Source organism: Eulemur rufifrons, chromosome 27, assembly GCF_041146395.1.
Source record: "Eulemur rufifrons isolate Redbay chromosome 27, OSU_ERuf_1, whole genome shotgun sequence".
Classification (NCBI taxonomy): Eukaryota; Metazoa; Chordata; class Mammalia; order Primates; family Lemuridae; genus Eulemur; species Eulemur rufifrons.
Window position 1 is genome coordinate 31,835,041 of NC_091009.1, and position 27,680 is coordinate 31,862,720.

The 27,680-nt window shown below is 41.1% G+C and overlaps 1 protein-coding gene across 8 annotated transcripts in view; it reads left to right on the top strand.

Moving 5' to 3' along the window:
* Positions 1–24,634, top strand: part of DDX59 (DEAD-box helicase 59) — a 48,362-nt gene extending 23,728 nt beyond the window's left edge. The window contains exons 1-8 of one of the 8 annotated variants that reach the window (XM_069459303.1): positions 6,008–6,140; positions 7,837–8,654; positions 10,551–10,718; positions 12,238–12,327; positions 16,543–16,794; positions 17,517–17,669; positions 18,827–18,955; positions 24,248–24,634. In XM_069459303.1, coding sequence (XP_069315404.1) covers positions 7,848–8,654; positions 10,551–10,718; positions 12,238–12,327; positions 16,543–16,794; positions 17,517–17,669; positions 18,827–18,955; positions 24,248–24,325 — 1,677 coding nt within the window. In that variant the 5' untranslated portion in view covers positions 6,008–6,140; positions 7,837–7,847 and the 3' untranslated portion in view covers positions 24,326–24,634. Of the gene's footprint in view, positions 1–6,007; positions 6,141–7,542; positions 7,695–7,836; positions 8,655–10,550; positions 10,719–12,237; positions 12,328–16,542; positions 16,795–17,516; positions 17,670–18,826; positions 18,956–21,502; positions 21,998–24,247 lie in introns of those variants that run through there. The other 7 variants (XM_069459298.1, XM_069459299.1, XM_069459301.1 and 4 more) reach the window with 7 other exon arrangements.
* The last annotated feature ends 3,046 nt before the right edge of the window (positions 24,635–27,680 follow it).

The window sequence follows — 27,680 nt, forward strand, 5'->3', positions numbered from 1 at the left end:
AGTAGCTGGGACTATAGGTTTGTGCCATCACACCCAGCTAATTTTTCTATTTTTAGTAGAGATGGGGTCTCGCTCTTGCTCAGGCTGGTCTTGAACTCCTGAGCTCAAACAATCCTCCCATCTTGGCCTCCCAGAATGCTAGGATTACAGGTGTGAGACACTGCACTTGGCCTGAAGCTGAGCTTTTTATTAAAGAACATACAGTGGGATAGAGCTAGCTGTGAGACCTGAGTTGTTCCAAGGTTTGACTTATTAACCTTGAAAGATGAAGAACGTGGAGTGTTAAATATTAGGCTTCATCCAGCATCCTAATTCATATGCAGAAATGAGTTTCAACTCATAGGCTATAAATGAGTTTCAACTCATAGGCTATAAATTAAGAATGAATCATCCCACAGGTCAAGATTGGCTACTTTTCCAGAAGTAACAATAAGAATATGAACACATATGGCAAAGGTCCAGAGCTTCCATGAGAAAACTGAGGGAAGTCGGGCAGGGTTAGGGAAAACATATTAGCTTGGGTTATTTCTGAGGTTTCCAAAGGATTGAGAACTTCTAGGAACACTAAAAATGGTGGTTGGAACCAAGTCCCTTGATTGAAAGTTAAAGGGACACGGTTTTGTACCTAACATAAAGAAGAGCTTGGAGACAGTATAGTTGGATTTAGGAGACAGACTTGGGCTTACGTTCCTGCTGTGCCACTACCTACCTGTGTGACTTTGGCAGCTTGCTTAATTACCCTAACCTGTTTCTTCATTAGTACAATGGGGATAAAATGCCTGCTTTAAAAGATGATGGTGAGAATGAAATATAGCAATGTTTGTAAGTGCTTTGGGTAATGCCTAGTCATAGACAGTCCAATTAAATGGCAATTATAACCGTGGAGACCCCCAGTGAAGAACTAGACTGCGCTGTAAGGCAGGGAGCTCCCTGCCTGCGAAGGTATTCAATAAGTCATTTGGTCATGTAGCAAGGGCACTTTAAAATACCCCTCTTGTGTGGCAAGAGAGTGGCAAGGGGTGGTGATCGGACTCTGGTGAATGCACTGAAATCTAAAATTCTCTGACATATTAATGCTTAAATTGCTTTATAAATACTAATTCTAAAATAAAATGGCCCCAAAATACACAAAACTAAAATTGCTGGAACTACAGGGGAAAATGGACAAATCCACCTTTATAATGGAAAATTAACTGCTTGATCCATTTTATGCACTAATGGTTAAGAGGAATACTGATAGGCAAATCTGAACATGAACATTAGTAAGGATATGGAAAATATAAAATACCAAGCTTGATTTATTTGCAGATATCACTGTACCTATCTAGTGGTGAATAAACATTCTTCTCTGGGTTTTCTGGTTTTAAACATTTATAAAAATTGACCATAGACTTCTCATACAGCAAGTCTCAAGAAACTTTGAAGAACTGATGTTATAATCAATAAATATGAAAACTTAGTTGAAAAGGACTTTAAAAACATAACAGTTAAACTGGCTCAAGAATTCCTTAAGAAAGGTTGACTAGCCCTATGACTACTAAAGACAGTAAATCTAAAGGTAAAAATCTTTCCACAAAAAAACTCCTACATGTCCAGATCATTTTATAGGAAGTTCTGCCAAACTTCAGCAAACAGATCATTTCAACCTTACACAAATTATTCCAGAGAATGGAGGGTGGCAAAGAGAATTATTCTCCAACTCATTCTTTGATGCTGGCATAACCATGGACAGTATAAGAAAGGAAAATCATAAAATTATAGGCCAATTTCACTTATAAATTTTAAAATCCTGAACAAAATGCTAACATAAAAGATAACATATCATGGCCAAATTAGGTTTATCTTAGAAATGCAAAGGTGTTTAACATTTGAAAAATCTGTAAATATAATTCTTTATGTTGATAAATAAGGACACAAAAACCCTTTTTCTGATCTCAACAAAGGAAAAAGAAAAAGAGAGAAAAAAGCATTTGATACAGTCCAATACTCATTCATAATAAAACTTTTAGCAAATTCAGAATGGAAGAGAACTTCCTTAACTTAATAAAAGGTGTCTGAAAAACCTGCAACATGCATCATTCTTAATGAGGAAACATGTGAGTTAAGTTCTTTTAAAATCAGGAACTAGACAGAAATGTCTGCTATCATCACATTTATTCAGCACTGTATTGGAGATTTTAGTCAGCATAGGAAGATAAATGAAAGAAAAAGAAAGAAAACAAAGCAAACATCACTTAAGATGTGACTGTCTAAATAGAAAACTAAAATTAATCAAGAAATTATTAGAAATACAAACAGTATTTAACAAGGGGCTATAAAATCAACAGATGAAAATCAATCGCATTTTTATAAATGAGCAAATATTTTTTAAAAACTTTTAAACAATACCATTTATAATAATAATAGAAACTGTAATGAGTCTAGGAATAAATAACCAAAAATGGGCAAGCACCTCTGGAGAAAGAAAACCTAAATAATTGTGATATACAGGAAGATAATATTGTAAAGATGTCAATTCTGCCCTCAAATTGATCTACAGAATTAATGCATTTCCCATCATAATTGCATCAAGACTTTTTCTGAAAACTGACAAGTTGAATCTAAAATGCACATGAAAGAACAAAGGGGCAAGAATAGCCAAGACTCTTTTGGAGAAAGCTAACGTGGCAGGCAGGACTTGCTCAATCGTACAGGAAAACTTATAATAAAGCTACAATAATCAAGACAGGATGGAATCGGTACAAAGGTAGACAACCTGGAAGAGAGCAGTGAGTCCAGAAACAGACTTGGACACAGTAGAACCTTGATACATGACCCCAGATGGCACTGCAGGTCACTGGAGGAAGGAATCTAGTTAATAAATGTGATTTAGACAATTGGCTGGCCATTTGGAAAGCAAAGATGTGAATTTATACTTCATACCAGACAAAAACCAATCCATATGAAGATAGAAAAGAGGATTCTGAATGTTCACAACACAAAGAAATGTTAAAGGTTTGAGGTGATGGATATGCTGATAACCCTAAATCAATCATCATACGTTGTATACACATAACGAAACATCACTCCGTATCCCATACATACGTACAATTATTATGTTACTAAAAATAAAAGGGAGTAAAAAAGAAATTGAAAAATTTAACTACATTGTACTTAAGAACTTTTATTCATTAAAAGACTCCATAAAGAAAGTGAAAAGATCATGGACTGGTTCCTGGATTGGGGAAAAAATTGCTCTAAAGGACCTTATTGGAACGACTGGTGAAATTTCAGTAAGGACCATAAATTAGCTATTAGTATTACATCAGTGTTAAACGACCTAAATTTGAACATTGTTTTTTGGATACCTAAGAGAAGATCTTTGTCTTTGAAGATACGTGCCACAACTTACTTTCAAATAGTTCAGAAAAAATATATATATGTATATGTAAAATATAATCTCTCTTACACATGTGAACCCTGAAAGGGCCAATCCTTCAAGATAGACTCTGAGTGGCTAACTGGGCCTAGAGATCACATATAGTACTCTGTGTTCTGAGTAACTTTGGGACTTTCGTAGCTATGTGTTCCTTTTTAGTGCCTGACTCAACCACCAGACTGTGACCTGTGTTGACCAATTAGAATTTAACAAGTGCCAGCTAATCAGAACTAAGCAAATTTGTATCCTCATTTGCATAAGTGGGCCAGCGTGGGAACCTGGGTGGGAACTTTCTCTATAGAAGATAAACCTTTTCTTTGGGCCAGGCACGGTGGCTCATGCCTGTAATCCTAGCACTTTGGGAGGCCGAGGCTGGGGAGGATCACTCGAGGTCAGGAGTTCAAGACCAGCCTGAGCAAGAACGAGACCCTGTCTCTACTAAAAAATAGAAATTAACTGGACAACTAAAAATATATAGAAAAAATTAACCAGGCATGGTGGCATATGCCTGTAGTCCCAGCTACTTGGGAGGCTGAGGTAGTAGGATTGCTTGAGCCCAGGAGTTTGAGGTTGCTGTGAGCTAGGCTGACACCATGGCACTCTAGCCAGGGCAACAGAGTGAGACTCTGTCTCAAAAAAAAAACAAAAACCCTTTTCTTTGTCCTCTCAAAACACATCTTTTTGTAAGGAAGACTGCCTCTTCCCAGTTTGCAAACTGCTCATTGAAATAAAGTTTCTCCTGTCTTTTAAAAAACGTATTTTTCAGTGGATTTGTTAACACACACAAATACAGCAAACTGTCAATCTTTGTGAAGGGTATACAGGAGTTCGCTGTATTAATTCTGAAACTGATCCTCCCACCTCTGCCTCCCAAAGTGCTGGGATTACAGGTGCCAGCCACCTTGACCAGCCTATGTATATATTTTAAAACCCTTAGAAGAGAAAGAGGAAACATGAATGAATAATCGATATATGAATAAAAACCTCAATCTTATCAGAAATAAGTAGAGAATACAAATTAAGACCATAAAATGGTACCTATTTATTCTCCATAGACTAGCAACAAGTCTGACAGTGATTGGAGAGAACGTGGAATGCATGTGCTGATCAGTGTTGGCGGCAGTATAGATTGGTACAACCACTTTGAAAACACTTTCTCCTTATCTTTTACAGCTGAACAGCCCCGTAGCCTCTGATGCAGCAGTGCTCACTCCTAGGTTCAAAGGAGACTTGAGCACACGCACAGGAGGTGAACAAGAATGCTCCTACCAGCATTTTTCGTAATTACTGGGGGCAGATTCAGGTTTTGTGGGTACACGAGCTTATATAATTGGAGAAGGGGGAGGCTTTTTAAGAAAAAGATACAGAATTGTGAATGAAAATTATGTTCAAAAGTGACTATTTATTTATAATGGGAAAAGAAATCACAACAAATTACAAATGTCACAAAACCCAGGAAAGAATTGTTATAGCTTTGTGACCTACAAAATTAGTCTGTGTGGTTCCCATCAATAAGAAAAATGTAAAGTGCATTTAGCATCATATGCGATGTAGTATTGAATCCACTCGTAACGGGGAGAAAACTTCCTTTTGACTAGGCAGTAAAAAATGAATGTTCCACTACTACACTTAACAACTTGGATGAATCAAAAAAAAAAAAAAAAAAACAAATGTTGAGTGAATCCCAGAAGGCTACATATGTTATACTATTTTTATAAAGCTCAAAAAGAAAAACCAATATATTGTTAGGGATGCATCCAAACATGATAGAAACCACTAAAAAATGGCAAGGAGAGACAGACAAAATTCAGGATCGTGATGGTGGGGGAGGGAGGCAAATGGTGGAATCCCGGGGATGCACGGATGCTAATTATTGATAATGTGGTGGAGTCACAAGTTTTATCAGTGTGCCGTAAATCTTATGTATTTGTTTAATGTACTATTTCGTATGCATCCATATCAGATTGGAAAATACGCCCTCCTTTCCCCCGCTTTCTCCTCCCCCATCACTTCTTAACTGCAGGGTGGTTGGGACACGTGGCTCCAGAGGTTGGCACAGCGGAGAAAGGGCAAACCACAGCGACCGAGAACCGTGACTTGCGTTATTTTCTTTTCGGTGGTGGGTAGGTGTGGTGGTGGTGGAAATACTATGCAGTATATCGAATACGCCACGTTAAGCTACCCTGTGTAATTTTTGAGTTCTTTTACTAGGTCAAGGCAGAATGGGCTTCGGGCCCAGCGGGCAGGGGCTCCCTTCCGCACCGACTCCCCGCTCTCTCTCCCCGCGGGCCGGGCCCCCGCCCACCCTCTTGCGTCTTTCGGGACGGTCTCTCTTCAGCCAGTCCCGGCGCACTTGGTTACGTAAATGCTTCCAAGAGGATCCCCGAACGTGCCCCTGCGTGCAGAATCCACCCCGCGACGGCCGGGCTCCGAGCCTGACCGCCCGCCCAGAGCCGGGCCGGGGGCGCGGAGCTCTCCAGACCCCGCCCCGTGCCGCGGTAGCCCCGCCTCCCAAGCCCCGCCCCGAGATCGCCCCGCCCCCCGCCGCGCTGCGGGCGCGCCGCCTCCCAAAACCCGGAGAAGTGGATTCTGCGCTCCGCACCGCCCCTCCCCGGCCGCCGTCGGGACGAGCGGGTCCGGGCCTGTCTGCAGGAAGCGCGGCCCAGCACCTGGAAGGGGAGCCGGCCCGAGCGGGAGCGGACGCGGCCCCAGGTCTGCGCGGGTGAGCGCGCCGCGGCCCCGGCCGCTCGGGCCTCCTTGCCGTCCTGTTCCCCTCCTCCGGGACGCGGGTGCCGGGCCGCGGCGGCGGCGGCGGCGGGACGGTCCCTCTGTGCGGTCCCCCTCCCATCCCTGCAGCCTCCTCCGTCCCCCACCCGTCCTGGGCCTCCCTCGGGACCCCGCGCCCCGCCCCCCATCTCCGGGCGGCGCCGTCACGTGCACGCGCCTCGGGGTGCAGGGCCGCCTGGCGGGGGCGGGAGGCGACGCCCGAGGGGAGGGTCTGGGAACGCGCGGCCGTGCGGGGGCCGAGGGCGAGAACTGCAGGCGCCGCCGCCCGCCCTGCCAGAGCCGGTTCCGTTTCGCCATTTGGAGACTTCCGATTCCAGGCTGTTCCGTGCTCGCGAGAGTCGTGCCTGCCCCACTCGCCCCTGCTCACGTTTTCGGACACTGAGGGTAGTAATTGTAGACCCGCAGTTGCATTTTGTTGAATTTTTTGGACTTTGGAATCTGGAAATTTATCTTATAAAAATCTTTTTGAGAAAAATATTTATTAGTATATTTGATAGTCCCAAAATTAGGTTATAAGTCTTCTTTGCCAATCACTGTAATTTTGCAAAAACATATTTTTGGCATAAGTAGGTATAGCTATGGTGGAGAGCGTGTGCTCTGGAGCCAGAGTGCCTGGGCTCTGACATTTAAGTCTGTGAGCTTGGGCACGTCAATCTGCAGCTGGCTCAGTTTCTTCACGTGTGAAATGCGACATATAAAATATTTTGTTATGTTATATTATGTATAACGTGCCATGTAAGATATATAATAGAGCATAATCAAAATATGTATATCTGTGTGTATCTATATATGAAACGAAGTACTAACCTACTTATTTTATATGATTGTTGTGAAGATGGGGTAAAGCACTAAGCACGGTGTTTGGCGTATAGTAAGCACCAAGTAAGTGTTACATAAAAACAGCATTTTTCTCTATGGTTTGTGGTTTTGATTTTAAAGTTTTTTGTTTTCTGTGTTTTTGAGACAGAGTCTCGCTCTGTTGTCCAGGCTGGAGTGCAGTGGCACTGTCATAGCTCACTGCAACCTCCAACTCCTGGGCTCAAGCAATCAAGCAATCCTTCTTCCTCAGCCTGCCCAGTAGGTAGAAGTACAGGCACACATCGCCATGCCTGGCTAATTTTTTAAGAAATTGTGAAGATGAGGGTCTCACTATATTGCCCAGCTGGTCTGGAACTCCTGGCCTCAAGTGATCCTCCTGTTTAGGCCTCCCAAAGTGCTAGGATTTACAGGCATGAGCCAACTGTGCCTGGCCTGATTTTAAAAATTCTAATTGTGAAGTATCCCTCTGTATTTATGAAAATGAAACAGGAGGATTTGCCCCAGAATTTCTGTAGTATCTGATACTTCAAAGTGCAAGTAATCAGCCACCAGAAGTAGACTGTGTGCGCAGAGCGGCGCGGAGCAGCGTGCAGTGTTTCACTACTCCCTAAGTATGAGGAAAAGGGCTCTCTTCACCAGAGGACATTAGTGAATGGAAGAAAAGCTTGATGTAAGTAGTGTCATGATGTCTTCACTATTCCTTTAAGGCAAAGCCCTGGGACACTAGGCTGACTCCAAGATAATCATATGGTACTTTATATGTGAACCTTATTAAGGATAAAATAAATCTCATTATATAATTTCCTCAACAGAATATTGAAGGATGTTTGTTCCACGATCTCTGAAAATCAAGAGGAATGCTAATGAGGATGGCAAAAATGGTGCGGCTAAGAAAATTAAACCAGAAGCAGAAGACCTTCAGTCAGACAAAGGCAGAGATGTTCCATCTGATGCTTTAGTCACAAAAGAGGCCACGACACCAGATGGGCACAGCAGCGAGTCTTGTCCTTTCCCCGGTCCAGCTGGCCAGTTGGCCGAGGTTGGTTCGGTAGGACCTGAGCTGGGTACAAAGGACAGTCATCCTTCTGAAGAGCCTGTTAAGTCATTTTCCAAAACACAGCGCTGGGCAGAACCAGGGGAACCCGTCTGTGTGGTCTGCGGTCGATACGGAGAGTATATCTGTGATAAGACAGATGAAGATGTGTGCAGCTTGGAGTGCAAAGCAAAACATCTCCTGCAAGTTAAGGAAAAGGAAGAGAAATTAAAACTCAGCAATCCCCAGAAAGCTGATTTGGAGCCAGAGTCTCCACGGAATGCTTTCTATGTCTACAAAGAGCACCCCTTTATTTTGAACCTTCAGGAGGACCAGGTTGAAAATCTTAAACGGCAGCTGGGAATTGTAGTTCAAGGGCAAGAAGTCACGAGGCCCATCATTGACTTTGAACACTGTGGTTTCCCTGAGGCCTTAAATCACAACTTGAAGAAATCAGGCTATGAAGTGCCAACCCCCATCCAAATGCAGATGATCCCTGTGGGACTTCTGGGAAGAGACATTCTGGCCAGTGCAGATACTGGCTCAGGAAAAACAGCTGCTTTTCTTCTTCCTGTTATCATCCGAGCATTATGTGAAGTAAGTGACAGAGTTCACATACGTCATTGTCAGAAACAAATGAGGGCCGGGCGCGGTGGCTCACGCCTGTAATCCTAGCACTCTGGGAGGCCGAGGTGGGCGGATCGTTTGAGCTCAGGAGTTCGAGACCAGCCTGAGCAAGAGCGAGACCCCACCTCTACTAAAAATAGAAAGAAATTATATGGACAGCTAAAAATATATATAGAAAAAATTAGCCGGGCATGGTGGCGCATGCCTGTAGTCCCAGCTACTCGGGAGGCTGAGACAGGAGGATCGCTTGAGCTCAGGAGTTTGAGGTTGCTGTGAGCTAGGCTGACGCCACGGCACTCACTCTAGCCTGGGCAACAGAGTGAGACTCTGTCTCAAAAAAAAAAAAAAAAAAAAAAAAAAAAAAAAGAAACAAATGAGGTATTTACCAAGTTCTGCCTTTATATTAAAATTGCAAGCTGGTATTATACTAAATATTTGGAACTTTAGTCACTAGTGCTCCTAGTGATTTTGCTTCTGAATGTATGAAAAACATAATTTTAGGGAATTTTTCTTTTGTTTTGTTGAACCAAAGGTCTGTTTATTGAGGGTCTAAAAAATTGCTTCCTTGCAAAAGATTTTCTTTTGAACAGATTTTCTATTAAAAGAATGAGCTTTTGGCCGGGCGCGGTGGCTCTCGCCTGTAATCCTAGCACTCTGGGAGGCCGAGGCGGGTGGATTGCTCAAGGTCAGAAGTTCGAGACCAGCCTGAGCGAGACCCCGTCTCTACTAAAAATAGAAAGACATTATATGGACACCTAAAAATCTATATAGAAAAAATTAGCCGGGCATAGTGGCGCATGCCTGTAGTCCCAGCTACTCGGGAGGCTGAGGCAGTAGGATCGCTTAAGCCCAGGAGTTTGAGGTTGCTGTGAGCTAAGCTGACGCCACGGCACTCACTCTAGCCCGGGCAACAGAGTGAGACTCTGTCTCAAAAAAAAAAAAAAAAAAAGAATGAGCTTTTGATTTGGGGGGGAAAATCCTGCCAACCAGATGAGCTGCAGTTTATGTGTCAGTTGAGCCTCCTTTGGTTTTGGGTTTTGAAGAAATTGATTTATACCAAAGGTGGAACACAGTGTAGTAGGATTTCAAAAAATACTCTTAAAAGTGACCCATAGTTCATCTTAAAATACTGCTACCTTACTTGTTACAGTGTATAAAGCACTTTCACACCTAATTAGTTTAACAAACATGTTGAGTAAGTACTATTTGCCTGGTAGTACAGGTGAGCTTTTGAGATAAGAAGTATGGCAAGGAAGGAAACAAGTAAAAAATGGGAGCAAAGAGAGAAAAGATAAAGGAGATAAATTTGGAAAACTAGAGAGTGGTAGAAGATAATGTGAAGAAAAAAATAAAAGAAAGCACTAGATGTTCAAAATATAGGTCAGACACACGGCTGGAGGACCAAAATAGAGCTCTAAGACAGGAAATAGGATATGGATGTGTCTATAAGTTCTTTGGACAAAGAAAGAAGCGAATCTACAAGAGAACTGAGAGGGAAAAGTCCAGGGTAGAATGCCGAGCGTTGACCAGATCTTCACAGGGACTACTGGGTTTCTCTTCAGGGGAGGGTGGCTAGAGATTGCAGGGTCCAATTAAGAGCAAACCTTCGGTTTTCCCACCTTGGTTACTGTGGCCCAATTTTAATCTTTCATTGTATGTCTGTGTTACATAAGAAATGGGTTTAATTTATGATGGTTTTTAGAGGGAAAAAATCTGTAGCAAACAGAAGGCAGGAGGGCTCGTATCCAGTTGGGCTGATGGGAACAGTTTAACAGGGCCGTGTTCCTGGAATCCCTGTGAAATTTCGTTCATATCAGCAGGAATTAATTGCTGGTGTTTTTAGACTTGTTTTTCATGTCTTTGCAGAGCAGAACTCCATCTGCGCTCATTCTCACACCAACAAGAGAGTTAGCCATTCAGATAGAGAAACAAGCTAAAGAGCTGTTGAGTGGCCTGCCTCGCATGAAGACTGTGCTTCTCGTGGGGGGCTTACCCTTACCCCCCCAGCTGTACCGTCTGCAGCAACATGTTAAGGTGAGCACCAGTTTGATACAATGCCTGCGAAAAGTTTTGCAAGCAATGTAAGAACTAGTGGGGTTTTTTTCCCCCTTGAGGAACTTAGAAGTGTGATTTTGGGTAGCTTTTCAATTCTTACCAAATAAGGCTTAATTTTTTTTAAAGAGTTTGTTTTATATAGGAAGGGAAAGGAACACAGTTTATTGAGTGCCTGTTACATGGCAAATACTGTTGGATGTTCTCATGAACATTATTGCATTTAACCATCACATTTACTCCTGGAGGTGGGTTGGTATATACCGTCTCTTACGGTTGAGTTGAATCTCAGAAAGATAGAATCCATCTAAGGGTCTATAACCAATAAATAATAAGTGCCAAAATTGAAACCATAATTTAGCTAACTCTGCTCCTTCCTTGGCTGTGCTATTATGTGTAGTCTGTACTTTCTGATATATAAAGGTATGTAAAAGCAATATGGTCTAGTTCTAGCTTTGGAACCTGATAGCTGTATGGCCATAGGTAGGTTATTTCACTTCCATGAGCCTCAGTTTTCTGGAGTTTGAATGGGTGGTTGAGGATATCTGCCTTTAAAGTCAAAATGTTTACGGAAAGATTTGGTGCACATGCTGACCTGTCAAGGTAGGCTGCAGCCTCTGTGGGGGAGCCAGGCCCTGGAGGCCCCTTGGTGTGCTGGGCATTAACTGTTTAGTTACTGGGGTGGTGGGGAGGTCCTGGAGTCCCAGGGAGCTGGGTGTGCAGGGAGTTGGAGAAGGGCACTCGGGGAGGGGGCAGCAATTATCTACCAGCTGGGATGAAGCTACTGCAGTATTCAACAACTTCTGTGGGTGAATATCAGCCTTTCTTACAGGAATCTCACACGTAAAGAAAGAGGGCAAGTACTGTATAAAGAACTTTTTTTTTCCTCCCAAGCCTTTTGGATGTAAGTTGCTGACTTGATGCCCTGTCACCCTCATGTACTTCAGAGCATGTTCCTACAAACAAGGACATTATCCATGATACAATTATAGAATCAGAAAGTTAACGTTGACATTGATACATTGGAATACACAAGGAATTAACATTGGTATCGCCTACCCCTCAGACTCCGTTCATAGTTTTATAGTTGTCCCATCATTTATTTGAGACAGAGTCTCACTCTGTTGCCCGGACTAGAGTGCCATGGCATCAGCCTAGCTCACAGCAACCTCAAACTCCTGGGCTCAAGGGATCCTCCTGCCTCAGCCTCCCAAGTAGCTGGGACTACAGGTGCGCACCACCATGCCCGGCTAATTTTTTTCTATATATTTTTAGCTGTCCGTGTAATGTCTTTCTATATATCTCATGAGTATTTACTTGTTTTATCTGTTTCTTCCTTTATATTATGAGTTTCCTGAGAGCAGAGCCTGTGTCAGGCTTATTCATCATTGAACTCTAAGTGCTTAGCACATTGGCATATATGAGCCACTCAATAAATATAGAATGAATTAGCAAATGAATATTACCTAATTTTCTAATTTGCTGCTTCTCTGTTATTCAGGTTATCATAGCGACACCTGGGCGACTTCTGGATATAATGAAGCAGAGCTGCGTAGAACTCTGTGGTATAAAAATTGTAGTAGTAGATGAAGTAAGTAGTGGTGTTTTAAAAATATCAGTCACATAATTTTATAGGATTTATGAAAAGCATAGTTTTATAATTTCATTGTATATTTAGAGCATTTGTTTCTCTCAAAGGAAAAAAAATTCAGGGACTTTTAAAAAATTGCAGTAGTGGTTCTTCAGCTGATTCCTGTGCAGCCCTGCAGCCAGTGTGAGCAGTAGTCCGCCAGAGTTAAACCAGAGCAATCCTTCCCTAATGCACAGAAAACGCAGATTCAACAGGCACTGCTCTGTTTTCAGAATGATAAGTTTCTGAAACATTTGGTGCTTGCTGTCATTTCTCTACACAAATAAGGAATCAATGGCAAAAAATTATTAACGGGAATTTTGGAAGTAACAATGCTTAGTTGGATGGCCTTTTTTCATTTCTTTTTTTCTGTGTGGACATAGGAATCTGTATTTTTTTCTTTTTTCTTTTTTTTTTTTTATTTGTTTTGTTTTTTTTCGGCTCTTAGCTTCAAAGGAATCTGTATTAATAGTTGTTACATATGCCATGTGGGCATTTTTATACTTTTGGCCTGCTTAGCACGATGAAGTAAAAGCGAGATTACTCGTTGATATTCCACCAGGCAATTAAGTGTGTGAACACAGAACTGTGTGTCCGTCCACACTGGGTATGTGCCGTTCCTGCCTGTGGGCACATGTGTCTTCCCATACAACCAACCTGCCAGCGGGGACTGAGCAGGGCCTGGTGTTACCCAGCGTCTTGGCCCACCTTTTGTGGGCCCCAGTAAACATCCCCCAGTGGGATACTGGAGGGTGTAGGAAGAACACGTGGCCAGTACCCAAAAGACCAGGGCTGAACATTACTCCACCTCCTGTGAGATTGTGGGCAAGTCATTTCCTCTTCCAGAGCTGTGCTGAGGGTGAAGAATGGCTGTGAAAATGTCACATAGACTGAAAAGTCCTGCAGAAATGTAAAATAATAATATCCAGGCCTTTAAAGAGTCCTGCTGACTCAGCATTTTCCTGGCACAGCTGTTTTGTGGGACCGATTTGTTGCATCTGATGATCGTTAGACTTCTTGCCACCCTGCACACATGCCTGGGCTTCGTTTTGTTGATAAGCCCGCGTTCTTCAGCCCTCCCCGTCTTATGAGCCCGAGAAATGATTCTTGTATCGAATTTGGAGTTAGGTTCCACTCATCCTCGCTTCGCTTTATGGCATTTTCATTCTCTTCAGCTAACAGGGTTTCTCGAGGCCCTTCAGTGCTGTGCTCCCTGTCACGGTGCGGAAGGGGTGTTCATTCGGCAGACGGGGGTCTGGTCCCTGTTACGTGCAGTCTCTATCCCTGCTCCTCGGCTTTTAAGGAGCATGGTTTCCATGTGGTCTGGAGAGGAAGTGGGCTGGTAAACGTGATTGGTGATGTACTGAAACTGAAGTCGGCACGGAAGTGCTCTTTAGTGTGGATCGGCCAGCTCTGGGTAAGCCTGGGAGGCATCACAGGGAACGTTTGACTACCGTTCAAGCCTGCCAGGTGCTGAAATTGTACTGGAGAGAAAAGACACGAACATGTAAAGGCAAGAACATGATCGTATGTACTGAGATCCTAAAGTACTAAAATGAATGATGTAGGCCATGGGTTGGCAAACCCTTTCTGTAAAGAACCAGCTAGTAAATATCTTAGGCTTTGGGGCCATGTGGTCTCTGTTGTAACTACTCAGTACAAATGGAGACAGTGTGAAAACAAATGGGTCTGACTGGGTTCCCATAAAACTGTATTTACAAAAACAGATAAAGATCTGAATTTGTCCCCCGAGCTATAATTTGCCAGTCGCTGATACAAGCTGTTAGTAAAATAATTGGACTATACACAATATGCTTATTGTCCAGGACAAAGTAAGTCAGAAGGAAAAACAAGAGAGTAAATGTATTCACACTGTAAAAAGTGGCTTCTCAAGAGGTAATGGCCTCGAAAGATTGAAAAAGATTTAGAAAACGAGAGGATGTATCCACTATTCCAAGGGAAGAGACTGACATAAGCAGAGTCAGAAGTGCAAGTGCACGTGTAGAGGAGACAGAGAGGAGCCCATCAGCTTGAAGAATTCTGAGAAATAATAGGAAGTAAAGCTGAGTGGTTTGGGTGGGGCTGGATTATAGAGGGCCTTGGAAGGGAGGCAGAGGAGTTTGGGTTTGATGTGGGAGACAAGGAGGTTTTCTGTATTATTGAGTTGGGGCGTAACATGTTGAAAGTGGTGGTTTAGGATGGTCGTTCTGCTGCTCAGGGCAAGGGAAATTAAAGAAGGAAGAGTCTTGGGAACACGGCCGCCAGCAGTCCAGACAGAGGTGGGGGTCGGAGACAGGGTGGCGGCAGGAGGAGGCAGGAGTTACATCCAGAAGTCACTGGAGGAGCGTTCTTGAGTCTCCTGATGACTGAATGTGAGAGAGGGAGGAGAAGGCGGTGGTGGAGGTGACTCCGTAAGTTACAGTTGTGCCTTTAATTTTAGAAAAGGGCAAGTGGGTAAATGCTGGGTCTCAGTAGCAATTGAGTTTGGCTGTAGATACATTGAATTTCATGTGAACGATAGACTAGGGGAAGTGTTCTGTAGATACGAGATATACGCATTGGAATCTGTGAGACATCACAGTTTCTCTCAGGAGGAAGGCTGGAGAGAAACGGGCAGGGAGAGACAAGGGCTGGGGCTGAGGTCTGGTTTGGGGAGTTTGAAGATGAGTCAGTAAACGAAGAAGTAGTCTGAGAAACCAGGGAGGAACTGAGAATGAAAGTATCCCTGGAGAAGAGAGAAGCTGCTGTCTCGAGAGGGGTGAGGGCTACATTGTTCTTTGGAGTAGGAAACCTCTGCTCTGTCCCCCTCTGTCTCTCCCGTCACACCTGTCCTCTGGCTTAGAGTCCTCTCCCACCCCGTCTGCCTGCTCTCCCTTCTTCGTGTGTCCCTGACTCTGAAATCCCTTCCTCCCGAGACGGGTTTGGTTCCTGTTTCCTCTGCCCCGTTGGACTGCGCGCGGACTGTTCCTTCTCTCCTGTTTCGTTCCCTGCAGTGGCCCCCTAACGAAGCACGGTGTTTGCCCAGGTGTCCCGGACGGTAAGGGTCACCCGGTGTGCGCGGTGACGGTGACAGTAGTACAAGTCCGGCCCTCTCACTTGCGTATTCTGATTCAGTAGGTCTGAGATGGAGCCCAGGAATCTTTAAAAACTCATTCCAGGTGATCTTGTCTTCAGAGGGCTTTGGTACACACTGACTAGTACGGTGTCTGACATAAAGTAAGGAGCTTGTTCTGTGCCTAGAATTAACATACGTTCGTGTTTTATAAAATACACGTTCAGGGCTTTTTATGTGCGTGACACGAGGACGTGGTGGAGAGTGGGACGGACGAGCTGTCCGTGGAGCTGTGACAGATGGACCCGTGCGGGCCTGCTGTCTCTTCAGAGGTGGTGTCCTCTGTGTCCCCCCCGCAGAAGGGGAGGGCAGCTCCCTCAGCCTCCTGGGTGAGGGCACGGATCCCCTTCACCACGGTGGAGCTCTCGCCCCTTAATCACCTCCTAAGGCTCCACCTCTGAATTCCAGCACATTCCGGGTTAGGTCTCAACATACGAATATGGGGGAGACACCAACATGCAGGCCATAGCAGCCTCCAACGTTACACTTTTTATTTAATATTTTATTATAAATATAGTATATGTTCATGGTAAATAAAATCCAACTTCGCAAAAAGCTAAAAAATGAAAAGTGGAATTGCCCCTCCAGCCTTCTCTCCAGTGTTAATCCTTCAGTTTCTTGAATATATACACATACAATACTGCGTAACGTAAATTGTATCCTATTGTACATATGTACTGTACTGTGCTTTCTTTCTCCTAGCAATCATTCATTATTTAATAAAGGGCTTTCTGATCATTTTTCATGACAGCATAGTGTTGTATTATATGGCTCTACCATTATTTACCAGGTCCCCTACTGATGAATATTTAGGGTGTGTATGGCGGTTTGCTACTACTAATAATGCCGTAATAACAATCTTTGTATATCATTGTAAATACACAGTTTATAATTTTATGTAAGTATATATTTTCCACAGTTTATCCTTTGTCTTTTGACTTTATAGTGTATTTTTCTGTTTAAGAGTTTTTAATTTTTTATATTTCTAATTTTATCAGTCTTTTCTTGGGTGGTTCTGGGCTTCAGTGTCGAGCTGGGCTAACTTCAACATGATTTCATTTTAGGCTGATACCATGTTAAAGATGGGCTTTCAACAGCAAGTGCTTGACATTTTGGAAAACGTTCCCGATGATTGTCAGACCATCTTGGTTTCGGCCACAATTCCAGCGAGCATAGAGCAGCTAGCAAGCCAGCTTCTGCGGAATCCCGTGCGAATCATCACTGGAGAAAAGAACCTACCTTGTGCCAGTGTGCGTCAGATAATTCTGTGGGTAGAAGACCCAGCCAAGAAGAAAAAATTATTTGAAATCTTAAATGTGAGTGGTAAAGCAATCAGCCATGTTTTACAGATCGTGTTTGCATTTTTCAAAGCTCTTAAGAGAATGATTCTTAGAGTCAACTTTTGGGGAATTCGGTGTAGGTATTTAATAATAAATTGCTTTATCTGCCTCAGAATTCTCTGAGGATCTAATAAATTGTTATTTGTGAAAACATGCTGGATAGATGCAGGGTTGGGTTTTCTTTTTCTTATAAAAGGATATTTAAATACGAAGATTATTTCTAAATATTATTTTTTCTTTAAAAAATTTTTTAGTAGTTTTATATATAAGGGGAGGGGCAAGGTATTTTTTTTTTTTTTTGGATAGTCTGTCCTTAAGAATTTTTTTTAAGTGTTAACTTGTTTAAACAGAAATTTTAAGTGGGTGAAATATACAAGCATAGTTACTTACAAACACAGTTTTAAGTTAAATATGGTTGGTACTGACTTAGGAGAAGTATGTAAAACTACATTAATTACACTTAACATTTTTTAATTACTCTTGTAATACTGCAGTACTCACGAAGGGATGGGCGGTCGACTGGCTTCTGTTTGTATGTATTTTAAAGAAAATACCGATTTTTAACAATATGCCTTTTTTCATCACTGCCAATATATATAAACCTATTAATAATTAGCTTGTACTAATGTTTTCAGAAAGCTTTCCATTGTTAATTATTTTATATGACTATTTTTAAATATATGTTTTTGATTTTTCAGGATAAGAAACTCTTCAAGCCTCCAGTGCTAGTGTTTGTGGACTGCAGACTGGGGGCGGATCTGCTGAGTGATGCTGTGCAGAAAATCACAGGTCTGAAAAGCATCTCGATACACTCGGAGAAGTCACAAGTGGAAAGGAAAGACATACTGAAGGTTTGACCCTCCACATTCTGTCTTCTCCTCTTTCCTATCCATCTGTTTTGCCTCCTTCTCAAGGGACACCATATCACAGCTGGTTTTTACAGCACACCCTTTCATAATGACGTGGGAACTTCTAGTAAGCAGTGACCATGAGGTTGATTGTTCCTCTTGCTCAGCATTTTGTGTTAGGGGAGCAGTAGCCTGTTCTCTAGGGATTGTATACCAAATATTAATAGATTACTAATCAGAATTCACAATTTCTTAAATCAGGTCAGTTTGGACTGGGGCAGAGCAGTAGTTCACCTTTGGAAAAGGTGTACCTGAGTAAGTGAATAGAATAAATTCCATGGTGGTTGGGGATAATTTAAGCTGCATACCTTTTTCAGGTATCCTAAAGTGTTTACTTATTTATTTATTTATTTTTTTTTTTGAGACAGAGTCTCACTCTGTTGCCCAGGCTAGAGTGAGTGCCGTGGCGTCAGCCTAGCTCACAGCAACCTCAGACTCCTGGGCTCAAGCGATCCTACTGTCTCAGCCTCCCGAGTAGCTGGGACTACAGGCATGCGCCACCATGCCCGGCTAATTTTTTCTGTATATATTTTAGTTGTCCATATAATTTCTTTCTATTTTTAGTAGAGACGGGGTCTCGCTCTTGCTCAGGCTGGTCTCGAACTCCTGACCTTGAGCGATCCACCCGCCTCGGCCTCCCAGAGTGCTAGGATTACAGGCGTGAGCCACCACGCCCGGCCTTGTTTACTTATTTAAAAGATATTGCTGGATGTAGTGGCTCACACCTGTAATCCTGGCACTCTGGGAGGCCGAGGCAGGAGGATCACTTGAGGTCAGGAGTTCGAGACCAGCCTGAGCAAGAGTGAGACCCGTGTCTACTAAAAAATAGAAAAAATCAGGCGGGCATGGTGGCCCAGATCTGTAGTCCCAGCTACTCAGGAGGCTGAGGCAGGAGGATCGCTTGAGCCCAGGAGTTTGAGGTTGCTGTGAGCTAGGCTGACATGATGGCACTCTACCCAGGGTGACAGAGCAAGACTCTCTGTCTCAGGAAAAAAAAAGATGTTGCAACAAACATATTGAAGTAGGCATTGAAAAAAGAAAAGTTATGAGAATCACATAAAATAAATTCTGAATAATAAATTTTGGTTTTTTTTGGAAAGGGGTTACTTGATGGAGACTATGAAGTTGTAGTGAGCACGGGAGTCCTGGGACGAGGCCTGGACTTGATCAGTGTCAAGCTGGTCGTCAATTTCGACATGCCGTCAAGTATGGATGAGTATGTCCATCAGGTAAAGAGGTTTAGTGGTTACCGCCATTGTGTTCATGAGTTTCACTGGGTGAGGCGTCATAAGTGTGATGTTTAAGAAAAGCAGGACAGAAAACTGTTTATTTTTGCTTTTAAAATGTATATGTATGTAAACTAAATTGTGCTTTTAAAAGCTATATGTATGCCTAAAGTGCATTAAATAAAAAACTGGAAGTAAATAATGTTAGTTTAAAAATATGAGGTAGTAAACTTTTTGGTTTATTTCTGTTTTCTTTATTTTTCTTACTCAGTGAGCATATAATCAGTGAGTTTTTATAATCAGAAAAATCTTTGTTTAAAAAGATTGTTTCAAGTTAATATATATGGCCAAAATTAAACTGATCCTTTAAAGTATTTGGTTTTTTTTTAGGAATCTTCATCTCTTCTTGATATCCTTATTTGTTCTCGTCTTTCACTTTTTAAAGTTTTGTTTCTTTCCTTTGCTGCCAGAGGTAACAATAGCTTCTCTTTCTAGCAGAAATAGAGCCTTCTCTTAGCACCGTGTTATCTCACTGACTGCTGCCTGTCCTCCTCCTCGGGCGTCACTTACAAACTCTTCAAGTAAAGCCTTTCTCCGATGTTCTTAGAATCATCTCTGAATGCCACATTTACTTGAATCACCCACTGGAAAGCTTTTAGTGCTTTTAGTGCATTGTTGCTTTTATTTTTTACTTAGACTTAAGAATATATTAATGGCAGTACTTCTATTTTTTTTTTTTTTTTGGTACTATCTCATTTACCTGCACGTTAGGGAATTGAATATTCCACAGGAGTTGGTTGTTTCACTCACCGTGATGTTTTTGAGGTTCATCCACATTGTATGTATCATCAGTGTGTCGTTTTCTTAAATGGCCAAATAATGTTTCATTGTATGGATATACCACCTTTGTTTATCCATTCATTAATTGTTAGACATAGTTGTTTCTGCTTTTTGGCTTCTGTGAATAATGATGCCATGAACATTCATGTATAAGTTTCTGTGTGGATGTTTTCATTTCCGTTGGGCATGTACCTAAGAATGGAATTGCTGGTTCATATGGTAACTCCATGTGGGACATTTTGAGGAACTGCCAGACTGTTTTCCAAAATAGCTTCACTGTTTTATGAGGGTTCCAGTTTCTCTACTCATTGACATTTATCTGTCTTTTTGATTATAGCTACGCTAGAGGATGTGAAATTATACCTCCTTGTATTTTGATTTGCATTTCTCTAGTGATTAATGATGTTGAATATCATTTCATGTACTTAGTGGTCATTTTTATATCTTCTTTGAAGAAATGACTTCAAATTCTTTGCCCAGTTTTTAAGTGAGTTATCTTTATTATTGAGTTGTAAAAATTCTTTGTATACTCTAGAAGACTCTTATTAGATACATGATTTGCAACTATTTTCTCTCATTCTGTGGGTTGAAGCTACTTTTTATATTCATTTTTATTTTTATTGTAACAATCCAGGAATATAATTAAATAAATCAGGTAGAAATAAAAGCTGACACTGGAACACAGTATTCACTTGCCTCACTTCCCCCATGCTCATTCCCTGGAGGCCACCTCTTTCAGCTTTTTTCGAGACTTCTTTTGCTACAGTGTAATAAATGCCCTGTATATTAGCAAGAACTATCTGTTCATTTAAATATTTCTGTATGTAGACTTTAAGTTTTACATTTCAGTTAAGGAGCAGTAATTGATTATGTATTTTTCCCATCTTCTGAAGAGTGTCTCAGTATATTTTCATTATATATTTAAAAACAAGTAGATTTTACACCTTACTATGGGTTCTCCATCACAAATTTGTATCCATTTAATTCTGTCAAAATGGGAAATAGGGTGTGGTGGCTCACACCTGTAATCCTTGGCTTTGGGAGGCCAAGGCGGGAGAATCACTTGAGGCCAAGAGTTGGAGACCAGCCTGGGCAACATGGCAACATAGCAAGACCCCGTCTCTGCAAAAAATAGAAAAATTAGCTGGGTGTGTTGGCATGCCTATAATCCCAGCTACTCGGGAGGCTGAGGCAGGAGGATCACTTGAGCCCAGGAGTTTGAGGTTGCTGTGAGCTATGATGATGCCACTGCACTCTAGCCCAGGTGACAGATTGAGACCCCGTTTCAAAGAAAAGAAAAAGGCTTCCTAAGTATTCTAAAGTATTATAGATAGTCCTCTTGCTCTTAACGCAGGGGCTTTCAAAAGTTTTTGACCTTAACGCACCCACAATAAGAAACAGTTTTGTCATTGCACTCTCCACCCCCCTGCCCACATACGGGTGTAACCAGAACACAAGTTTCACAGCAGTACTTACTTTTGTTATATGTGATCACTTTCTTATGTTCTCTTTGGGTCAATTTATTAACAATATGCTGGTGGCAACCCACTAAATTGATTTCACAAATATGTTGAGATGCACAGTTTAAAAAATGATATTTGAATGAAGGTTAATTTTAGTAAAGCTTTAAATAATAGTCTTCATTTTCTTTCAAGAGACATTAAGATTTTATATGAACATTTTACACATGTCCTTTGCATCTCATTTCAGGTTGGAAGAGTGGGGAGATTAGGTCAAAATGGAACAGCGATTACTTTCATCAATAATAATTCAAAAAGGCTCTTCTGGGATATTGCAAAAAGGGTAAAACCCACAGGATCCATTCTTCCCCCACAGTTACTAAATTCCCCTTATCTTCATGACCAGAAGAGAAAAGAACAACAGAAAGATAAACAGACACAGAAAGATCTGGTTACAGGAGCTAATCTTATGGACATTATTAGAAAACATGATAAAAGTAATTCTCAAAAATGATTGGTTATACTATGAACAATATTTTTATTGTGTATAGTTGGCAACATTTCTGTAAATTATTTCTGTATAGTTTGAGTAAATAGAAATGTACATGAAAAAATCCTTAAGGTATGATTTTTAAAAATTTATTAACATTTATACAGCAATAATGTATTTATTTCCCTTCTTAATTTTCATAAATTACAACATCAGAAAATAAATTGTTAAATAAAATAAAATTCTTTCTCCTCTCGACAAAGCTTTTTTTTTTTTAAATAAATAGTTCTTAGAGCTACTGTTAGAACCAGAAACCTGCCCGGCAGAGCCTGACTCAGAATGGGGGTTCTTTGCTTGCTGGCCCTGTAGTGCCATGGCACCCTGGCACTTGAATTATTGCTGAATGTATGAATGTTAGGAAAATAGTCAATGATAAAAACTGGAAGAAATTTGCAGAACTCCTTTTGAAAGATAAATGTGAAATGTCTATTTTTATTCTCAGTTGTTTTCCCTTCAGCTTGGTTAACAAATTATTTTTTATATTTAATACGGGCTGCTTACCAAAATAATGTCAAGTTATGCTAATGTTGCTTTGCTAATTTAATTAGTCGTTTTAAATACTGGAAGGAAGGATAAGTGTTTGGCTTTGATACATCTATATTTTCATTTCTTTGAAAACTGTTAGCATCACATTAGTTGGGGAATTTAGATAGTATGTTACACAAATGTTGATACTTACATAAGCTTTATTGCCTCAGCATCCTCCACCCAGGGTGTGGGAGAGATTTAGCTAACGAGCAAGAGTTCCTGCGTAGGAGTTTCTTAGTGCGCTCTCCACCCAGAGGAAGGAAGGGGTCAGAAATGCCACAAAGAGCGTGTGACCCCTCAGGACTCTGGCTCGCTCTCTCTCTCTCTCTGTAAGTGTGCTCAGCCGATGAGTGGTGAGTATGTTTGGTTTCAGGGGAGCTAGGATGCGGCAACAGTTAAGGTCCCGGTGTGCTGTGGCAAAGGTGTGTTGGGAGGCTGAACTCAAAAGCACTGGCACGATGCTTACTGTATGCTATGTGCCTGAGAAGTGTTACTGATAACTACTATAGAAAAACACAGGTTTGTTTTTTTTTTTACTAGAATTTCATTAAAAAAAATTTAAGTTTAGTTTGAGTCCAGTTAAAAAAAAGTGGTCTAGCCAGAAAAATAAGATAGCTTTGAGAATCTGAATTTATAGGAGACTATATTTAAGCAAAAGTAAATAATATTAGGTTATAAATAAATAATAACGTAACCTCACTGGTTAGATTAATTTGCTGCAGTCTGGCTTCTGTTCCCTCCACCGTACCCATGCTGATCTGGCAGTGGTCTCTTGGCCTCCTTAGAGCCACATGTCCTGCCAGCCCTCACTTTGAATTTCTTTATTGCTCTGGGCATTGGTGACCATCCTATTGGAAACTCTGACTTCCTTAAGGCAGCAGTGAATGAGAGAGTGGTGGGAAAAGGGCCCCGAACTCCCAGGCTCGTTATGGGAATTAAGTGCAGTTGCGTATGTACAGTACCCAGTGGGGTAGAAGCCAAGTACTAGCTCCCTTCTCATTTCCTTCCCGCTCCACAGTCTCCCAGCTCCTCTTACTGCTTCTTCCTGCCTCTCTAACTCTTGACTCTGGGCCTTTTGCTTCTCATTCCTTAATCTTTCCCTTGGTGACCTCTTCCTTGTCTCACATTTCCTTTCCTCCGTTATCTGGGGGACTGCAATGCAGTGGTTTCCTTAATTCCATATTTCACAGTCCAGAACATTAAACTTTTAAAAAATTGATGCCAGTGTTGCTAGTATTTTCTCCCCAATTAAAGATGTTAATTTTAAAAAGCTATCTAATATCATTAGTTAAAGAAAGAACATGTACGGAATAAGACAGGACATAATTGCTGAATAACGGACAGTTCTTTTCAAGAAAGGACACCAATGGACTGTATTATAAAACTTCAAATGTAGATTTTTCTGAAAAATTATTATATTGTTTGGAGTTTTAATTAGCTCAAATAACTAATCATACACATTCTCAGACATTTTAGTCTACCAGTAATTGTATTATAAGACAAAAGTCCTGAAGTAGCTTTTTGATTGCTTCACTCTGGCAATAAACAAACATCTTTTATGTATCAAACACCTTAATTATAAGTGTCTTTTTATTCTGGAATAATCATTGCCACTTTGTAAAATACTTTTAATGCTAGTCTATTAGTATTCCCAATACCAATCACAGTTTTAAAATCAAATTTTTTTTGAACTATTCAAAGTGTTTTCTTGTGTGTGTGTTTGTGTAACATCTTTACAAAGAACATTGCCACATATTTAAACTATGACTCACAGATGAATTTAATAAATCTAAGCTGGATCTACAAACTGTCATACTTTATGATAAAACTACACTATTTTCTTCTGGCAACTGAGTATTTAGGTTGTGCCCTTCTGTGGAATTTGTATCAATCACCTCTCGCTGCCTTGTTACATAGTCTACTCATCACAGTCAATATAAAATTGGCTCCATAAACGCAGGTATGGTACGAGAGGTAATGTGTCATCAAAGGTGACTTTTCTGGCAGCTGCAAGTAAACTGACTCCAGACAGATAGGACTCTTGTTTCCTCCAAGGCTTACTTCCAACGACCTCAGAGGCTCTAGGGCCAGAGTGTGAAAACCAACCAATGATAATTAAGTAAACAGTTCTCTTGTTCTGCTGTTAGTGTGAGAACCTATTTTATAGTTACGTTTTATAATGTGTGATGTTATTGGACAAAATTACAAGTAAAGCAGACAAGTGTTTACTTTTGCAAAGTGTTTATAAATAATTTGTAAGTATAAATAATTTACAAAATGAATTTTAGCTTTGAAAAAATTGCATGTCACCTTTGTTTTTCTCATTTCATCTCAGAAAGATGAAGACTTGGCAAAGCTGTTTGCAAATAACTGGGTTCCAGTTACAGCTCTATCAGTTTTTAATTAGGGCAAATTAATTACTACTCTGTAGCTTTGCTCATCCGTAAAATGGTCCAAGGTTCTCTGAGGTCTTCCCAAGTCTACATTTTCTGCGCTTCATACTTTGCAATCCCTATCTCCATGTCTGGAGTTTGCTTCACAAGGATACGGGATGGGGAGTATGAGTGAAACAAGATTGGCCAAGAGTTGGAAAATTGTTGAATTCAGGTGATGGGCACATGGAAGTTCATTACTGTTTGATTTACATTTAACGTATTTGAAATATTCCATTATGAAAACTTTTATATGTATAAGCTCCAATCCCATCCTTTCGCTTGTGCCCTAGCTATGTATCTTCAACTTTCCACTGAACTTTTTGGCTTGAGTTCAGCTCTGAAGCCATATTTATCATTTTCCTTACAGAAAGCCCGAGTCCTCCCTTCTAACTTCTCTATGGCCTACGGTGCTGCCAGCTCCGGATCCTGCTCAAAGTCCTGCTCTCATTGTTGACTCATTTCTCTCCCTGATCTCCATATTTGCTTAGACTCCAAGTCCTATCTGTTTTCCTTCAAAATGTCCACATTTTCGTGCTGGCACTGAAGTTCAGGACTCTGTCATCACAAACCTAAATTACATTAGCAGCCTCTGAGTTGGCCGTTCTAATTTGAGGTCCCCCTGCCACTGAGTCTCCCTCCGATCCAAAGCAGGGGAATATTTTTAGAGTATAATTTCACTACAGTAATTCCTCACTTAATGTCCTCGATAGGTTCTTGGAAACCGCGAGTTTAAGGAAAATGATGTATAACAAAACCAGTTTTACCACGGGCTAATGGATATAAACAAGGGTTCAGTTACTACGGTATAATTCTGGTCCTGAAAACATTACCAAACTTCTAAATAAAAACCAAAACACTTCTGATATTAAACATTAAAATAAATCTGAGCTGCACATACATGTAAGAAAGATTAATAAAAACAAGTAAGATAATTACTTACCCAGTCATTCCAGTTCAGGGTGGCAGGTGGCTGTTAGCCCATCCCAGCAGCTGAAGGGAAAAGGCGGGAACCCACCCCGGACAGGATGCTATCCCGTCGCAGGGAGCACACACACACACACACACACACACACACTCACACACCGTCATTCACTCAGACTAGGACCACTTGGACACGCCCATGAACCTGACCAGCGCATCGTTGGGATGTCAGAGGAAACCAGAGTACCCTGAGAACACCCGTGCAGACATGGGGAGAACATGCAAACTCCACGCAGTCAGTGGCCCCAGGCTGGATATCGATGTTTTTTTTCTCATCAACATTATAACAAAACAACGTTATTCAAGGATCTGCTGTACTTTGATGTCTCCTTACTCAGAAACCTCCAGCAACGTCCTGTTGACAGCATCGTCATCAAAACTGAGTCCTGGCTGGTGTCTGAATCCCTCCTTCCTCTGAGTCCCCTTGCCAGCTTTCTCCCCACTGCCCTCCAGCTGGAACCATCTGCCGTGGCCCTCCCTGCCTGTCAGAGCCTTGCAGAACATCACCGCTGATGAGCCGGGCAGCTCATCAGAACTTCCACGAACACATTCGCAGCACAAATAATTAACTGCTGGCACTCAGGAACTGATGTGTCACTGGTGAGCTCTCAGACGTCCAACACAGCTAAAAGAAAACAAAGAATCTGCTAATGGAAGGACAATTTTAATTAGGGAGGGATTGTTTTTAACATTTTTTTTTCTATTTAGAATCCTGGTGACATTTGCATTGGAATTACAGAGGATCTTAAGTGCTGGGAATTGGGAAATAATAGTAACGTGAATTCTGAAAGTAGGGCAGCATTTGAGAGCTGACAAAGCTGCTGTAATCATGAGTTAGCAACTGAGTGCATTCAATTAAATGTGGTGCTTTAGGGAAAGGAAATTAGGGCATTTATAAACAATTGTGATTTTTTGAGACATTTTACTTAATTAGAACAGTTTATGACGTTTATGAATGCAAAAGTATAAAAATGCAGAAAATTCCTTGTTGAAAATAATTTACATAAATATGTGTGTGTATATGTATATATATATATGTGTGTGTGTGTATCTATATGTATATAGATACACACACACACAGAAATTGTCTTTGGAAGGATAGGAAAAGCCAAATGGGGTAGCCCATGGGGGGAGGAGAGAGCTGGGAGACTTTCACTATATGTCCTTTTAAAATAATGGGCAGATGTCATTTATTTATTGACAAATGGTTACTCAATTTCCTTTAAATTCTTTTGGATTTGGGAGTGGAGGGAAAATGTGGAATTTTGTGTATCTGTTTTGTAAGTAATACATTTTAGTTTTATTTTATGGGGAAAGAGCATTGTGTCAAGAAATTAGGTTGTATGCTTGAACTCTCATGAATAGGTACTAAATAGTACATATAAAATTATAATTCCTTCCAACCTCTAGCAAATTAAAATAATTTAGCTTAATGCTATTGAAGAGGTATTGGGTGGAAAAGCATTTTGGACTTTTTTTTTTTTTTAAATAGATAATTGTAAACAATTCAAGGAAAATTCATGTGAGTTTTAAAGAAATACTCGGATCAAGGTGTCCTGGGCACATCGGCCCAGGAACTGAGGAATCAGGAGTGGCTCTGAGGTGAAGAGAAGGTGAAGGGCATGAGAATGCTGAAGGAAGAAAACAGATTTTTTAATGAGGACCGGGAAGTGCAATATTATCTAGTTTATGCTAAAGATAAGATGATTTGCTTGCTTTGTGATACTGCAATATCAACATTAAAAAAATTAAATGCTCACCAGCATTATAATACTCATAAGGTCCATAAATATTTTAAATCAGAGGGAGAATCACAAGAGGTTGTATTGCAGACATGAAAAGATGAAAAGCAAAAGCAAAGACAATTCTTTCAAGCAGCAAAAAAACCTGGAAATAATGCCACTGAATCAACTTACATAGTAGCTTATACGCTC